General features: G+C 42.8%; 1 protein-coding gene across 1 annotated transcript in view; it reads left to right on the forward strand.

Moving 5' to 3' along the window:
- Positions 1-18,553, forward strand: part of LOC308522652 (aldehyde oxidase 4-like) — a gene marked incomplete at both ends in the record, with an annotated part of 73,325 nt that overhangs the window by 14,788 nt on the left and 39,984 nt on the right. The window contains 10 exons of the mRNA XM_081096136.1: positions 1,102-1,228; positions 2,546-2,607; positions 4,510-4,593; positions 5,161-5,241; positions 6,322-6,466; positions 6,701-6,793; positions 9,600-9,751; positions 11,154-11,247; positions 12,217-12,326; positions 16,952-17,136. Of these exons, the coding sequence (XP_080952262.1) occupies positions 1,102-1,228; positions 2,546-2,607; positions 4,510-4,593; positions 5,161-5,241; positions 6,322-6,466; positions 6,701-6,793; positions 9,600-9,751; positions 11,154-11,247; positions 12,217-12,326; positions 16,952-17,136 (1,133 nt within the window). The remainder of the gene's footprint in view (positions 1-1,101; positions 1,229-2,545; positions 2,608-4,509; positions 4,594-5,160; positions 5,242-6,321; positions 6,467-6,700; positions 6,794-9,599; positions 9,752-11,153; positions 11,248-12,216; positions 12,327-16,951; positions 17,137-18,553) is intronic.

The following is an 18,553-nucleotide window of genomic DNA, read 5'->3' on the forward strand; positions in this document are numbered from 1 at the left end:
ATTTTGATGGGGTCATGGGAGAAGCCAAGCACAGCATTTACCTACTTCACCATCTTGACCAGAGGTCTCTCTCAATATGCTAGATTTGTTCAGTAGTGCCCTGGAATAGCCTCATATTGGCTTGTGAGAGCTGATTGTTAAATTTGGGGGAATTTTGTGAGCCATTCTTTAAACACAGCCATTATTAACAATGAAACTATACAAACTTAAAATTAAATAAGTAATGATAAAAAAAACTTAATAAATATCATCACTCATCATCTGCTAATTATTTTACTACATTTTACTGTTGTCTATACCCTTAAGATTATTTGTCTATTATATCTACTTGGTGGAAATGCCATAGAATGGTATGCCACTATACATCTCTCCCCAGATCCACATTCAATGACATCACACTGGAAGCCTGACACCAGCACAATTGGAAATATTTGCACAACTAAAATTGGTAGAAACTACAAATCAGGGCTTTTTGCCCCAGAAACCATGTTGTTAAGATTGACCACCACATTTACAGCCAGTTGATATGCCACATCTGAAACCACACAGCCACATCTCCCTTTAGCTTTAGAACAATGTCTGTCCTTTTTTTTTAATGGTTACATATGCCATTGTTGCATTAACATAATTATTTTTTTCAATTACACTTGATATTCAATAGTATATCAGTTTCAGGTGTACAGCATACTGGTTAGACATTTATTTAACTTCCAAAGTTCCCCCCAAGATGATGAAGTAAGTAAATATTATGTTGACTTCTCCCCAATAAGTCTAGTACCCACCTAATAACATATATAATTATTAAAATATTATCAAATATCTGTCCTTTAAGTTTAGCCATAGTTGAACTATGTGGCTTTCATCTCAGGGGGCGTGCTGCTTGAAAAATGTTGAGCAGTTGGTTGAACACCATGCAAGTGACACATGGGACAAAGTCACACAGAGGAACCCAGAGTCATGTCTCCCATCTACATCTTCATGGCATAGATTCTTTGTATAGAGTGGATGAAGTAAATTGTTATTTCTCACTCTCTTTTATTTCCTGTCCAGGATAAGGAAACCAAAGTTTTAATGCATAAATAATGTACCCTTTCCTCCCAGGAAAGACTTGCCAAGTGCCATGGCACACAGTGTGGCTTCTGCAGCCCAGGGATGGCGATGTCCATCTACACGCTGCTGAGGAACCACCCAGAGCCGACCCCTGAGCAAATAATGGAAGCTCTTGGAGGTGAGCCTTCCTGGCCTTCTGCAGACAAGACCTGAGATAAGAATTGGCCAAGTAACTAGAGAAGGAGGTCTCAGCCATGGAGAGAAGTTGTGGCACAGCTTTGGGCTTCCTCTTTACTACCTCTCTTTACCCAAGTCCTTTCCAGGAAGTGCTGCCTTCAATTTGTCATTCAAGAGGCCAAGAATTGGGGCTATATTGGTTTTATCACAAAACTTTCTCCCTTAATAGAGCCCATTGTCCTTCTGCAAAGCCATTCAGATGGGCTGTTTATAACACTTTCAATAGAATCTTTTCTAAAAGTGGAAATCTGGGTAGTATGGAAGAACAAGATTTTGTTGTTTATTTTTAAATTAATCTGTTAGGATCATTCATGAATTCTATTATATTAATTATACAAAGAGAATAGGCTTTCAGATACTTTATAGTTTTATGTTCTGGTTGGGTTCATTATAAGATCAAAGAGGTCATAGAATGCAATTACTTATCAGAATAAGCTTAGTGATGAATTCAATTTTCTATAACAAATAGCTGTCAAGTTTAAGTGAACAAACACAATTTTCTACAAAAAAAAAAAGAGAGAGCATGTCATGTTATCAAATGTAGTCTTCTGTAACAAACATACCTAGTTTCAAAGTAACTGGTCACGAGTTCTTAGGAGAAAGCTATAGGAGCAAATCTCTGAATATTATAAGAAAGCTCTTGGTCCCTTTCAATAAAAAGACCTAGACAGAAATTCAGTTTTATGATGAAAAGATGTAGACTAAAACCAAGTAAAAATTCAACATAAATTTTATGGTAACTGACATGGAAATATCCTCTAGTTACTAGAGTCTAGTAGTTTTCCTTGTCTCTCAACAACTTCTTTACTCAAAATTTTTCAGTTTCTCACTAAGTACTAAAACTTTGGCCTATGGTTTCAATTATAATTTTAACCAAACCTGAATAGATTTGAACAATTGATAATCTTTGTTCAATGAAATAACCCACACTAATGAAGTATATAGAGTTTGGAAAAATCAGATATATTGTGGTTTTTCTTGCTTTTTTTTTTTTTAATATACACTGTTTTATAGCAATGAATTATTTCCTCCCAGATTCTATGCCTGTAATTCACATAGCGGCCACTATGAGACTATGTTGTAAAATCTGGTACAAGATCTATTTTTGAAGAACATCTTTGTTCCAAAGAGCGATTTTGCTGGTTTGGGAAGCAAAACAGAATTTAAGTACTATTATAACTTTCCACTGAAAACATGAAGTACAAATATGCAGTATATTTCTATATCATTTGCTAAACATTGATCTCTTCTTAATCAGGTAATTTGTGTCGCTGTACTGGATACCGACCAATTATAGAAAGTGGAAATACTTTCTGCGTGGTAAGTTAAAATAAAGAATATGTTTAAAATTTTTTTCAGCTGATTTAATTGTTTCTTAATCTATATTTCATTTTCTTCAATAAAGTTTGCATCTATTGAAAAGCAAAATTATTAAAAGCTCAGTATACCCTCTATGCCATGTATGTAAGCTTTGAAGGAACATGTATGAAAGAGAATTAATGAACAGGAAGGGAAGACACAGAGGAGGCTTAAGAAGACTGAGCCTGGAAAGACATGATGAGTGCATGGAGTTGCAGTAACTGACCAGCGCAGTATCCTATGATCCTAAAGAGGAGACATACTTCTGACGAGGTCTCAGGGAGGTGTTTTTCCAGCACCCATTTTTTATGGCAAAAATTAATTATATAAAATTTTGATTGACCAAAACAACTCGAGGTATACAAGTTAATTCCAAATTCTAAATATTTTTTAAAAGAAACTACTTTTAGGCCAGTAATGAAGAATTCAAAAAGCTTTTACAAACTACAGCCTAGCTTATTTTAAATCCTGAGTAAAGTACTATATAAGTTGAACCATATCAATTGCCAATATTCCACCATTCTTGACCCATGAAAACAACTTCATATGATTCAACCCAATGCTATGTAATTATTTTCCTGGAGATGAAATCTATAGAAAGATGGGCATTTTGTTTCACTCATTCTGGGTCCCCACATTCAGACATTTACAGTCAGTTTTTTTATTGTGCATAGCATTGTCACAAAATCCAAATCCATTCCTAACTCCATAGGAAATTACCTTATTCAAGTCCTCCCCAGAGACTTGAGTAAAAATATAAGCCACCACTTTAGCTCTTCCCAGTGTCAAAAACTGTGCGCACCTATTGCATACTTAATCTAACAACCCTCTTTGGAACATGTTTCATTTTCCTAACTTAACAAACTCAACCCAGCTAGCATGTGCTAAAGCAGGAGCTAGAACCCAGGCCTCCTTGTCTCCATGTATGAAGGCAAACTTGTGAGCTGTGAACAGCCACAGACGCAGGCCGTGTCTGTACATGACAAGGGCAGACAGGAATGAAATGATTCACCTGAGAGTTGCAGTCCCTGACCAGTGGACTCAGCCCCAAGACACTCGTTTGGTTCTGCACGAAAGGTCCTGAAAATTAAGGTCAAATGGTCTGGGACTTAAATTATCCAAATAATTCAGAATAGCTACACTAACATGCAGATAAACTCAGGTGTTCCATTTCTTTAGATGTGTGTGTAGCAGGTCTTCAAGGCAGTCTGCCTTCCCATGAGTTCATTAAAGATCCACGCTGCCCTGGCCGGTTTGGCTCAGTGGATAGAGCGTCAGCCTGCGGACTCAAGGGTCCCAGGTTCGATTCCGGTCAAGGGCATGTACCTTGGTTTCGGGCACATCCTCAGTAGAAGGTGTGCAGGAGGCAGCTAATTGATGTTTCTCTCTCATCGATGTTTCTAACTCTCTATCCCTCTCCCTTCCTCTCTGTAAAATATCAATAAAATATATTTGTTTTAAAAAAAGATCCACGCTGTCTGACCCTTACAAGGAAAAAGAGCCTTTTTGTTTTGTTTTGTTTTGTTTTAAGTTACCACCTTACAGCTACACTCCATGTACCGTGCTTTGAGTGGGAAGCCTTAACTGCTGACCAAGCATTCCACTAACTCTCACCATCCTGCCCTGAGACTTGAGTGAGGCCATTAACAAGACTCTATCATGAGCGTGGTGCGTGTTCCTGCCATTTCTCTAGCTGTTCAGTGAATGAATACCTTGTTCCCCACCCCAACCCATTACAGAGTCCTTGAGGGCAAGGACACACTCTATGACCTCCTCCTGTGGGGCCTGGGCACTGCCTGGTACTCGGGTTAGAATTTAAAGAATCAACCAATGATTTTGTTGTAAACTGCATTCCTTCCGAAGGCATCACCTGTTTGTCAGATGAAAGGATCGGGAAAATGTTGCATGGATCAAGAAGAAGGGTCTTCTGTGAGTCGGCAGGAAAAGGTAAGTATCTGGTGTTCCGCTGCAGTTGGATTTGACTGAAAAATACCCACATTAATCCAAATGTATTCACGTTATCTACTCTTTTCAGTGAATTCAGGGCGTAAACAGCCTTCAAAAGTCCCCCAAATGGGCAGGCCCCTGACTTTCATGAGGCCAGTCACCACAAAAGGCTGTCCTCTGTCAAAAGCGTTGTAACTTTCTGTGCTAATCTGGGTTTACCGATCCCCTCATCCCCCATCAGGTGACATAAGTAGTGGTGGTGCATCTTTATGCTCATGGCAAATACATATCTGTAAATAATACTTGAGACCCAGCACAGAAGCTTAAAACCCAACTCCTGGCACTCAAAGAGCCAGTCCGGAGCTCAGTAAAGCTGCCAGGGGCACCGTCATGGTCCTCAGAAGGTGGGGAGAATCCCACTTGGGACACCCTGGACCCTGGCACCCACCTTTAGTGTCTGAGGTGTCAGAGGGTTAGGCCCTAACTCTGAAGTCCCACAGTTAGAGACTCCTGTGCATCTCCCAGTTACTCTGAAGTTTCACTTGTATATTGTTTTGTTTTGTCGAGATATGTACCAAACTGTATAATGAAGACGAATTCCAGCCCTTGGATCCATCCCAGGAACCTATATTCCCTCCCGAACTGATAGTAAGACACTTTACTTTTATTTCATAACATAATGTGGTATAAGCCTTTTGTATTATCCTGTGGAATTACCGAGCTTTAGACAGTAGAAGTTGGAATTGTGTCCACTATAATAACCCCTTTCCAGGAACTTGTTCAGCTCCACTGTAAATAATTTGAAGCAGATAGTTTAGAGGCATGGGGCTTCCAGGACCTCAGAGATGCTTTGATCCTACCCCCCTTCATTGAAGGGTCTGAGCTCAGAGCTTGTAGGTGACATACCCAATGTCACGCACCTACTCTATGAGATACGTTTAAGGCATTTTGTAAAACCGGCCCAGTAAAATTCAAATGATACTTATTATGATGGAATTAAGTTATTCTTACAGTTAACCTCTGTGATTTCAACTCAGGTGGGAGAGAGAGCGGATAATACAAACAGTGTGCTAGGCCCATCATTCTACTCTACGACTATGTCCTGGAGAGAGCATGAGATGAGGGATATGATTCTACCGGCTTCTCAGAGTCTCAGTCCCTGCACATCCCTCAGAGTGTGAGAACTTGGACACGCCTCATATTTAAAGATTATATGCACACATATTGATATAGATATATACATGTTCATATATACATTATAACAACATCCACATACACTATACCTGGTGGATGATTTAAGGGATGTTTTTCAAGGATAACTTTGCCTATAAACAATTTTTATCCTACAAAAAAAGCCCTAATCCCAAAGATGAGGCTCCTCTGAGTCACTCTTGGGACAGAACTAGAGTGAGAAGCCAGGCCCTTTAGACACTCATCACACCATGCAGCCTCCTCTTCACACACTGACTTCACAAACAGAGTCTGCTCTACTCCATATGCAGGCATTGACGGACAGACATCTATTATGATGTTTAACGCAGTGGTGCCCACACAAAACTTACAAATCTGGTCTCAAACAAAGCCACCCTTTCCTGCTCCCTAGAACTTAGGTCTCATCAGAAAACTAGAATGGCCAGCGGGCCGTTCAGGCACTAGGACAGTGTACATACTCCCAGCATGCAGCCCAGCAGCCTTACCTGAAAGCCTGTGGGCTTTGCTTCTCTGCAGAGGATGGCGGAAGATCCAAGCAAGAGAAGGCTGACGTTTCAAGGGGAAAGGACCGCCTGGATTACCCCTGTGGCCCTGAACGACCTCCTGGAGCTGAAAGCCAAGTACCCCAATGCCCCCCTTGTCATGGGGAACACTGCAGTGGGTGGGTGTTTTAAAGTCTGTTCTTTAGGTAACCCAAACACTGTGTCTCTCTTTAAACTCCTCATAAATGCAATTCATCTTTACTAGTGGATGCCTCTGCCTTTAGAATGCTTTGTTGCTTTCTTTTGCAAATGTCTTTTTTGTCACCATTTTCCCTCTTGATTATCCATAAGCAACATCTATTAGCACTCATTGACTTCCTTTCCTAATTGCTTTAAATGCTTTTCTCCTTGAGGACCCGGCATTAAATTCAAAGATGAATTCCATCCAGTTTTCATATCTCCATTTGGGCTTCCAGAACTGCATTTTGTGGACAGCACGGACAATGGTATGCACCTTCTTTTTCAAATAATATGTAATGATTGGCTGTTGGTGGACTGTTCATTATATACAATGGGCTGATTTGAGCACTTCATAGAATATCTGACCTCGTTTATTCATTAAAAAAATATTTATTGATCATCTACTCTGTGTTTTCCATGAGCTTTTTCTTTAACTCTTTTTTTTAAAAATATATTTTATTGATTTTATACAGAGAGGAAGGGAGAGAGATAGAGAGTTAGAAACATCGATCAGCGCCTCCTGCACATCTCCCACTGGGGATGTGCCCGCAACCCAGGTACATGCCCTTGACCGGAATCGAACCTGGGACCTTTCAGTCCGCAGGCCGACGCTCTACCCACTGAGCCAAACCGGTTTCGGCTCCATGAGCTTTTTCAAACTAACCCACTCCACTCAGCTGTGTCACTGAGGACTGCATTGTCATGTAATGGTGGGAAGATGCCATGTAGTTCAGCCAGGTATGGGAAGAGTCACTGAATAAGAAGACTTAAGATATTGGCTGGCCGGTAGGAAAGCGTCTTGCTAGACATCATTTTTTTTCTTTTTTTTTCTTCACCCGAATATATGTTTTTATTTAATTTTTTAAAAATATATTTTATTGATCTTCCACAGACAGGAAGGGAGAGAGACAGAGAGCCAGAAACATCGATGAGAGAGAAACATCGACTAGCCGCCTCCTGCACACCTCCCACTGGGGATGCGCCCGCAACCCAGATACATGCCCCTGACCAGAATCGAACCCGGGACCCCCTAGTCCACAGGCCGACGCTCCATCCACTGAGCCAAACCGGCTTCGGCTTTTATTTTATTTTTAAAATATTCTTATATGTTTTTATTTATTTCAGAGAGAGAAAGGAAGAGGGAGATATAGAAACACCAATGAGACAGGACCACTAATTAGCTGCCTCCTGCATGCCCCCTAGTGGGGATCAAGCCTGCAACCCGAGCACATGAAGCAAACCGTGATCTCCTGGTTCATAGATTGACACTCAACCTCTGAGCCACACTGCCGGGCTGTTTTCATTTAATTTTAGAGAGAGAGAAACACACGCCCAGGGAATCTAACCCAAAACTTAGCTATGTGCCCTGACCAGGATTTGAACCCATAACCTGTTGGTGTACGGGACAATGCTCTAACCACCGAGCCCGCTAGACATTACTTTCTGATTCACAAATCTGTTTAAGGCTCATACACACACACACACACACACACACACACACAATCTAGACTACAAAATTTGAACGCTTAGCTGTGAAGAATAACCTTACTTATTTTGCATTCTTTTCACAATTTATGCAAGTGCTTTCATACTTCATTTCTCTTTATCCCGACGACAGCCCTGGGAGGTATACATAGCAGGCAGCCTTGGGATCTCTGTTCTCCCAAAGCATTTGTAGAGTTAAAGGCTGAAATACCTTCCCAACTTAGTACAGCTATCACTTAGTTAAGTCAGGACTAGATCATATCTCTTCTTACTTTTAGTCAAGTACTCCTTTGCATGATGCACCAAATAAGGCTGTCTGAGGAACATATCCCACCCTCCACGAACCGAACTCAGCATCTGAATGGACAACAAGTTACAGGAGCTAAAAATGCTACATAAAATAGGGTTCTCCCCAGTGAGTAAACAGCAATCAAACGGAAAATTGACTGCTTCCCTTCTGACCTGCTAATCTGAAGTCAGTCTGCCCATTAATTCTTTTCACCTTTTACACTCCCAGGAAGAGGTGGAGCAGGGGGAAGCCAGGCTGGTGCGGGGGGGGGGGGGGGGGGGGGAGTTTGGAAAAAAGATTATGGAAGTACTGGTGAGGGGGTGGGCAAGGGTTGGGGAGGTAGAGCTTACAGAATCAAAACCAATGTTTCTCAATCTCTTTATTGCTGCCTCTCAGAGGGGCAATAGAAATTTTTTCTGTAATCATCTCTCCATGAAATTTTAAAACCACAGACAATGTATCTTTTTATGTACAGTATGTATATCAGAGCTTTATACATAAAAAGGAAAAGGTTTTTTCACCCCCTTGGGGGCAGTATTGACCCCCTTAAGAATACCTCCTACTGGTTTGGCTCAGTGGATAGAGCATCAGCCTGTGGACTCAAGGGTCCCAGGTTCGATCCCAGTCAAGGGCATGTACCTTGGTTGTGGGTACATCCCCAGTAGGGAGTGTGTAGGAGGCAGTTGAATTGATGTTTCTCTCTCATTGATGTTTCTAACTCTCTATCCCTCTCCTTTCCTCTCTGTAAAAAAATCAATAAAATATATATTTTTTTAACAAGAATACATAAACTAGGTGACATCACTACTCAAAGCATCCCCTGTGAGTTCGCCTGCAGGAAACCGACCCGAGGCACAGGTGGGTGTCTATTCTCCTTCTGACAAGGGAACAGTAGGAAGCAACGGCTCTGGAAGGAAGGCAAGCGGGCAACGCGAACGTGCACGTCAAGTCCCACTCGGGCTGATGAGCTTTTAAGAACCTTATAAAATCTTGCCTACAGATCTTATATTTGATCAATACATTCCGGAAAAGACTAAATTAGAAATAAACTGATAAATTTCAAATATCTGTGGTTGACGTATATTAGCGTATATGGCATATATGACTGTACACGTGACTGAGAAAAAGAATTTGGTACCTAATATCTGGGAATAATGCAAACTGCCAGAAATGAGCTTCATCTTTGGTTCCTGTCATTCTCAGTTAATGAGAAAAGGGAAGATCTATTCGAAAGGTGGCTTCCATGCAGCCCAGGTGTCTTTTTCCTTTAAGGTTTCATGCCAGTGTTTTACTTTCAGGGGTGACAATCGGGGCAGGCTACAGCCTCGCCCAGCTGAATGATGCCTTAGCTTTTATTGTTTCGGAGCAACCAAAGGAGAAGACTAAGACCTACCGTGCCCTCCGGACGCACCTGAGGACGCTTGCCGGAGTCCAGATCAGGAGTATGGCGGTAGGTTCTCTAGTGTCATAGGAAATGGGCCGTAGGTACAGTCAGCCATACCGTTCTGTTCAGTTGAGCAAACATCACTCTGAAGAGGAAACCCAACAAGTCAGTGTTGAATAAAGCTCTGCAACATGAGTGTGAGTGTGAGTGTGTGTGTGTGTGTATGTGCACACACGTGTGTGCGCCCAAAGTGAGAGGGCTCACATTGTGTGCATGTGTGTGCCCAGAGTGAGAAGCAGCATATTATGTAACAAGATTATGCTCCTGGAATCTGAAGGGGCCCAAATTCTGATCTCAGCCTGTCACCTGTGAGTGGCATGATCCTGGAGAAACCACTTTAAACCACTGTTTCTCCATTGTAAAAATTAAGCCCGGCCAGCATGGCTCAGTGGTTGAGCACCAACCTATGAACCAGGAGGTCACAGTTCGATTCCTGGTCAGAGCACATGCCTGGGTTTCGGGCTTGATCCTCAGTAGGCAGATGGCAGCTGATCAATGATTCTCTCTCATCATTGATGTTTCTATCCCTCTCTCCCTCTCCCTTCCTCTCTGAAATTAAAAGTGAAAAATTAAGGTTCAACCCAATGGACTGTCTCTATGATCCTGTCTGGTTCTAACAGTTTGTGAAAGGTGTCTTACCCAAGGTTTAGTAAACAAGAGCCTGCCTCTCTGAAATACTCTTTTCTGGATGATTCTCCACTTAGAGCTTTGTGATGAGGTCAGTTTCCAAACAAGTGTATCTCAAATGTCAATTCCTGGACATCTCCAGTTATCTAGTTTATTAAAGTTTCCTTATTATCTGAGATTTAAGAGAAAATTGGTTCAAACCACTACCCATTCCACACATGGTGAGTAGTTCAGTGGCGCTGAGAGGGGGGCACATTTTTCCTAGTTGTCTCTGGCTCCATTTCTGTTGATTCTCAAAATCCACCATATGTTTTCATCTTGGGCATCTTCTATTTCTTTTTCTGGACCATGTCTTCCTCTCACCGTCTTGCCTTCTTAGCTCCCTTCAAATGTCCTCCTTATTGACAGTTTGGGCACAGCAGCACCACAAACATTTAGAAAATGAGTTCCATTTCCCGGTTCTTTAGAGTTTCCGCAGGCTGCAGGCTGCATCTTCCCCTGTGTTACAGAACACTCACTCTAGGGCCAGTTCTCAAAGACAGCTGTCTCCTCTTTATACATGGGAAAGGCTTCTTTTCTCAGGCAATGAGTCTGAATGGAGTCAGGGGTGGGAACCTTACCCCGTATGTTGTCTGAATCTACTTCACTGCCCCAAAGCTCTGCCAGATCTTTCTATGAAGCAGAGAATTAAATGCTTACACAAGATCCCTGCATGCATAATTGCTTTTCTGTTAAATAGCTAAGAGTAGCTAAAAAAGAAGTGTCTCCTTTATTTATTTAGACTTTAGGAGGACATGTGGTGAGCAGGCCGAATTTTTCTGACCTAAATCCAATTTTAGCAGCAGGAAATGCTACCATCAATCTGATATCTAAAGGTAAGAGAGCAATTTTAAGCATTTTGTTTTACAATTATCACTGTCAAGTAGCTCCTTTCATGAACTATGACCTGAGAACCCAAGCATATTCAACTTACACTTACCAAATACATATAGGTGACAGCTACATTCCTCAAACATAAGGATGAAGCTGAGATCAGTTATCCTGTTCTCTAGATATTCTGTATCTCATAGATAACTTACTGCACCAAATAATTTTTCTTAACTGTTTGGTCACATTCATGCACAGTCCAAAAGCAGTTATCAAAAAATGTCTGAGGTGCATCTCTGTGGTTTCAACGTTTTATGGCATATTCGATTTCAGAGTTTCATAAAGGTGGAATTTTTCTTCTAGGACTTTTCATTTTAAACAAAATCAACTTTTTGGGGCACATGACTCATTACTTCTCTCTTTATTCACAACCGGTTTAATCCTTGCCAAGAGAAAATGATTGTACTTAAGGAAATACAAGCAGTGCATATTATTCATAAAACCATTGTTGTGACCCTCTTTGATTAAAATCACATTTAAAAAATATGGTGGATCAAATAAGAAAGCAGGGCAAACTGCTTAAAGAAAGGAAGCTATATCTGAGGCACCCCACCTCTGCCACTAGTCCCGCCTCCAGCACTTCGGACAGGTCATCTAACCTATCGGAACCTTTGGACCTCAGGTTTCCCATGTGTGAAATACATTCTCCCCATTTCCCATTGGTGAAGCTGGGTTGCTTCTGTATAGCCTTTCAGCTTATCTGGCCCAACCTTTCATTCCAACAATGAGGAACCAGAAGCCCCAAAGGTTCTGGGACTTCCCTAAGGAGACACAGCGTGGAACCTGGAGCTAGAACCCACATTGTCTGGCCCCCAGCCTGCACTCTCTATCTTTTCACCCGATACATCACCTCTGCCCCTGGCTGGATATTCTCCAATTGAATATGTGCATTCTAATCAAGGTCATTTCTCTGATAGAAGGAGAACGGCAGATTCCTTTAGACGGCCATTTCCTTGAGAGAGCGCCTGAAGCTGACCTTAAGTCAGAAGAGATTGTGTTATCTGTTTATATTCCCCACTCTACACAGGTAAGGACTCCTGACCAGCTGCCTGCCCAGGGGCATCCTGCTCACCCTGAACCCTGTGCAGGAGCCACAGACAGACTCCCAGGGATAGTGCCATCTCCTTTCCCAACCAGCAGCTGCAGGGAGATGATTGGGCTGTGCTCAGGAAGGGCCAGATTCTCCATGACCATTTCATGTGCTTTCCTATCAGGCCCATCTTGAGCTTTTGTGGACCTTAGACATTTTTGCCTTCATGAGTCTCTGTTCATAAAAAATCAAATCAATGACCATCCTATATAATAAAAGCATAACATGCTAATTAGACTGGACATCCTTCCAGACAAAGCTGGGGCTGCCAGGGAAGCCTGGGTCCCTGGTGCCAGAGGAAAGCTGGTGCCGGCAGCCTGGGGAAGGAAGGCCTACTCTTGCACGAATGCGTTGGGCCTCTAGTGTTATTACAAAGATGAATATTACCCAGTGTTCCATATTCATTGTTACTATATTCATTTTTTCTTTTGTTTTTAAAAGAAATCAAAAGAACAACATATCTGTGGGCCTTCTCTCTGCAAAAAGGAGAGCCTTTTGTGTGAGTAGCTGAATTTTTGGTTTCAGATAAATATGCATTTTAGCCAAGACCGAGGCAAACTATCACCAATATCACCTCCCATAAGTTCCTGGTGAACTGAAAGTTCATTACCATAAAAGACTTTCAAGTCATCCAACATTTGTTAACCAAATACTTTAAATAAAATTTAAAGCCAAGCATGGGGCTAAATCCAGAAGACACCACGCTGATGTATAAGACACAGTGTCCTGTCTTCCAAGGTCTGTAAATCTCAGAGGAAGGACTTGAGATAGGAAACAGGACATGAGTGGACAAAAAGCTGGAGTGGTTCCTGTGATGAGGAGAGTCCTCCCCTGTGTTATTCAAAACGGAAGGGAAGCATAGGTCAGTGGAGAGAAGAGGGTGGTCATTCCAAGTGAGAGAACAGCATGAGGATGGGGGTTCACGTGAATAGCAGCTGGAGGAGCCCCATGAAATGAGACTGGATGGGAGCTGGGGCCCCACATCTATTGCTTCATCAAGGAGTTGGTACATGTTCTAGCAGACAACCACCTCAGAAGACTTTCAAGCAAGGTAAAATCTTAATGAAAAGTGGTATTTTAAGAATATCAATCCACTGGAAAGATTGAGGAAAAACTGGTTGGAGGGTAGACTGAAGGTTGAATGAACAGTTAGGAGGCTAATGCAACAGTTCAGGTGGGAGAAGGTAATGAGGGTGGTGGCAGCAGGAATGGAAAGTCCCCCCAGTCAGTACAGTAGAGTAAATGTGACAAGTATCTCCAGCACTTCCTTATCACCTTTGCTTTCCAAATCAAAAATGTTTTATCCTTGACAGGGTCCATGGTGGTAGGGTTAGCTTCTCCCCCACCCCCACCAAGATACTGGCCACACAAAGAGATGTTCTCCCATTTTGTCACTCTAATATTTAACACTAATCATGAAATTTAACCTAAAATGACAAATTTAAACCTGAAAAACACTGGAAGCCATTTAGTGCTGTAGTTTTCAAGCTTTTTTTTTTTTTTTTTTAACAGTAGAATTCTTTCTGCAAATGAAATTTGCCGGAAGCCGGTCCATCCTTGTTGCTTGACACAGTCGCTGCAGGAAAGAAACATCTGCACAGCATATGTTTCAAGGGACCTGGCGTATATAGCATACTGTTCTTAATATGTTTGCTCCCCTTAGCACTGTGTGTTTTAACCAAGGTCACCTTTCCGAGAAAGGTTGTTTCCCCAGGTAGGGATTTTTTCCCTGAAGTCAGGGAGGGGATAAAACTCCTTAACTAAGTGCCAGGCGGGTAGTTAATCACTTTAACTACAAACAATCATGCTTAAGCTACATAATCTTTACTCCCTGGAATGGAGATAGGAAACACCCTAACCTTTGTAATAGAGTTGATAGGATTGAATCAGCTGGTATAAATACAGATGTAACAAGACAGCACGACACAGAACTTAGAAGACTGAACCAAGAGAGACAGAACCTACACACAGAACCTACACAGAACCTAGAGACAGAAGAACTTCGCTGGAGAGAACATGGCAAAAGATCCTGGACAGAAACTGGAGACAGAACCTAGAGACAGAACCTAGCGAGAGAACCTGGCTGAAGAATCTAGAGACAGAACCTGACTACAGAACCTGGATAGAACATGGCAAGAGAACCTGACTGGAACCTGGTGACTGAACCTGGCTGGAGAACCTGGACAGAACCTGGCTGGAGAACCTAGTGAGGGAACATGGCTACAGAACCTGGCTGTAGAACCTGGAGAACCTGGCTGGAGAACCTAGCAAGAGAACATGGACACAGAACCTGGAAAGAGGTCCTAACCAGAACTTCGCTGAAGATCCTGACCAGAACTTGGCTGGAGATCCTGGCTAGGCTGCTGATCAACTGAACGCTTTCTCCGTGTCATTCCTTCTTTGCCGACTCTGTCCACACCTTTCGGGACCCCTGGACCTGCTGGGGTTGGACCCCAGCAGAAATTTACATAGAACACCAAACTAGTTAAAAGTGAAGGTTTGCGCCAAAACCGGTTTGGCTCAGCGGATAGAGCGTCGGCTTGCGGACTGAAAGGTCCCAGGTTCGATTCCGGTCAAGGGCATGTATCTGGGTTGCGGGCACATCTCCAGTGGGAGATGTGCAGGAGGCGGCTGATCGATGCTTCTCTCTCATCGATGTTTCTGACTCTCTATCTCTCTCCCTTCCTCTCTGTGAAAAATCAATAAAATATATTTAAAAAAAAAAAAGTGAAGGTTTGGTAGTTTGTTCTGAGGGACACTCCACCTCTGGATCCTCCCCTCATCCTTTGAGGCACCATCTGATCGAACTCAACCTTCTCCTTTTAAAGAAAATTAAGACCCAAACAGTTTAAGTTATTTGCCCGAAGCTGCCGGGAGCCGATCCATCCTTGCCCGTTTCAAGGGACCTGGCATATATGGCATACTGTTCTTAATATGTTTGCTCACCTTCTTGGCACTATGTGTTTTAACCAAGGTCTCTGAGAAAGGTTGTTTCCCCAGGTAGGGATTTTTCCCTGAAGTTAGGGAGGGAATAAAACCTCTTAACTAAGTGCCAGGCCGGTAATTAATCACTTTAACTACGAACAATCATGCTTAAGCTACATAATCTTTACTCCCTGGAATGGAGATAAGAAACGCCCTAACCTTTGGAATAGAGATTGATAGGATTGGAATCAACTGGTATAAATACAGATGTAACAAGACAGAACTTAGAAGACAGAACCAAGAAGACAGAACCTACACAGAACCTAGAGACAGAAGAACTTCGCTGGAGAGAATATGGCAAAAGATCCTGGACTGAACCTGACTACAGAAATGGGCAGGAGAACCTGACTAGAACCTGGTGACTGAACCTGGCTGGAGAACCTAGCGAGGGAACATGGCTACAGAACCTGGCTGGAGAACCTGGAGAACCTAGCAAGAGAACATGGACACAGAACCTGGCTGGAGATCCTAACCAGAACTTCGCTGGAGATCCAGACCAGAACTTGGCTGGAGATCCTGGCTAGAGATCCTGGCCAGGCTACTGATCAACTGAACGCTGTCTCCGTGTCCTTCCTTCTTCGCCGACTCCGACCACACCTTTGGGGACCCCTGAACCTGCTGGGGTTGGACCCCGGCATGAAGCCAAGTAAGGTGACTTGGAGTTGAAAGTAGATCAGCATAGACCAGCTGTGGGCAAACTACGGCCCGCGGGCCATTCCGGCCCATTTGAAATGAATAAAACTATTGAAAAAAAAGACCGTAACCTTTTATGTAATGATGTTTACTTTGAATTTATATTAGTTCGCACAAACACTCCATCCATGCTTTTGTTCCAGCCCTCTGGTCCAGTTTAAGAACCTATTGTCCCTTTGTAATATTATAAGCAATTAAAAAAAAAAAAAAAAAGGAAAACAAAAACAAACAAACAAAAAAAAACCTATTGTGGCCCTTGAGTCAAAAAGTTTGCCCACCCCTGGCATAGACTCTGAAGCCAGACGGCTTGGGTTTGAACCCCGGCTCTGCCACTTACAGTGTGACCTTGTGTAAGTTACTTAACCTCTCAGTTTCCTCATCAGTACATTGGAAATGAGGACAGTTACTGTGAGGATTAAATATTACCATACTGATAGGTAAGACACACAGGCCAGTGCTCACATACAGTCAGCTCAACAGTTAACAACAGTGAGAATTCCAGTCCATTAGCAGGGTCCTTTTTATTATTAATAATCACCTAAGTGCCCTGCTTGTCACAGAGTAGAGACAAGCATGAACCTTTCTGAGTGTTATCTTTTTCTGCCGTGGTCGGCAAACCGCGGCTCGTGAGCCACATGCGGCTCTTTGGCTCCTTGAGTGTGGCTCTTCCACAAAATACCACGTGCGGGCGCGCACGTACAGTGCGATTGAAACTTTGTGGCCCATGCACAGAAGTCAGTATTTTGTGGAAGAGCCGGTATTTTATGGAAGAGCCACACTCAAGGGGCCAAAGAGCCGCATGTGGCTCGCAAGCCGCAATTTGCAGAGCCGCAGTTTGCTGACCACTAGATTAAGGTATTACATACGTGTCCTTATTCCTCCAGTGGCACTTTGTGTCGGGACTGCGGCTGGCCCAACGCCAGGAGAATGCCTTTGCCATTGTCAATGCCGGGATGAGTGTGAAGTTTGAAGATGGCACAGACACAATCAAGGATCTTAAAATATTCTATGGGCGTGTTGGCCCCACTGTGGTTTCTGCGAACCAAACCTGCAAGCAGCTCATCGGGAGGTAGGTCACAGCATGTCCGGAACATAGAACCCAGGCCTTCCTATTTTACTGAAAGTAGCACTTGGAGGTTTTTTTTCTGATTATAAAATATAGCTATATATTCATTTAAAAAATTTAATTGCTGTCAAAAAAATAGGATAAGGAAAATGAAAGTCACCCCAAAACCAACATATTTCAAGGTACAGTAATTTTTGTTGTTGTTTCTGTAATAAGATTACTGCACAAATTAATAAAAGTAGATATAACCTTCAAATTTTCCCTTTTAATTAACCTACACAGTAAGTAAACATTTCCAATACTGTGTCCTAAGATATCTGAAAATTTCCTGAAACCACATAAAGAAGATGAAATATTCCAAAAGGTTAAATGGCCTTCCTCTCGTCACTCTCAATATGGAGAACAGATTGATGGCTGCACCAGGTGGTGGGGGGTGGGGGGCGCGTGAAGGAGGGCACAAATGGAAGAAGGGGGTTGAAAAGTACAAACTTCCAGCTATAAAATGAATAATTCACAGGAATTTAATGTATAGCATGGTGACGATCCTATGTAATAAAAGCCTAATATGCTAAGTGTCCGGTTGTCTGGTCAACCAATCAAAGCATAATATGCTAATGATATGCTAAGGCCACTCAACTGCTCGCTATGACGTACACTGGCCATCAGGGGGCAGACAGTCGACCAGTCGCTATGATGTGCACTGATCACCAGGGGGCAGATAGTCATCTGGTTGACCAGTCACTATGACGTGCACTGGCCACCAGGGGGGAGATGCTCCAACCAGTAGGTTAGCTTGCTGCTGGGGTCCAGCCGATTGGGACTGAGTGAGATGGGCCAGACGCACCCTGGAGCCTTCCCACAGTCCCTACCCAGCTGACCAACTTCCCGAATCCCTCCCTGGCCCCAATCATGCACCAGAGGGGTCCCTCGCCCTGGCTTGCAGCCTCTTGCAATCCAGGACCCCTCGGGGGATGTCAGAGAGCCGGTTTCAGCCTGATCACGCAGGCCAGGCCGAGGGACCCCACTGGTGAATAAATTCATGCACCCGGCCTCTAGTAGTTAATAATACTGTAATTTGTATTTAAACGTTGTTAAGAGAGTAGATCTTTAAAATTCTCATCACACTCTGGCCGGGTGGCTCGGTTGGTTGAAGCATCATCCCATACACCAAAAGGCTCTGGGCTCGATTCCCAGTCAGGGTACATATCTAGATTGTGGGTTCAATCCCCAGTTGGGGCACATTCAGGAGGCAACAGATCGATGTTTCTCCCTCACATCGATGTTTCTCTCACTGCATCAGATTCTAAATAAAGCAGGTGAAATATTTAAGGATATTTTGTGTCGACTTCAAAGATGGATACGGATTGCTCCCCATCTTCCCTTGTTCTATCAGTTTAGTATGTCTTCGCCTCATCTGTGG

This window comes from Myotis nattereri (assembly GCF_964212035.1).
Source record: "Myotis nattereri genome assembly, chromosome: 7".
Lineage (NCBI taxonomy): Eukaryota > Metazoa > Chordata > Mammalia > Chiroptera > Vespertilionidae > Myotis > Myotis nattereri.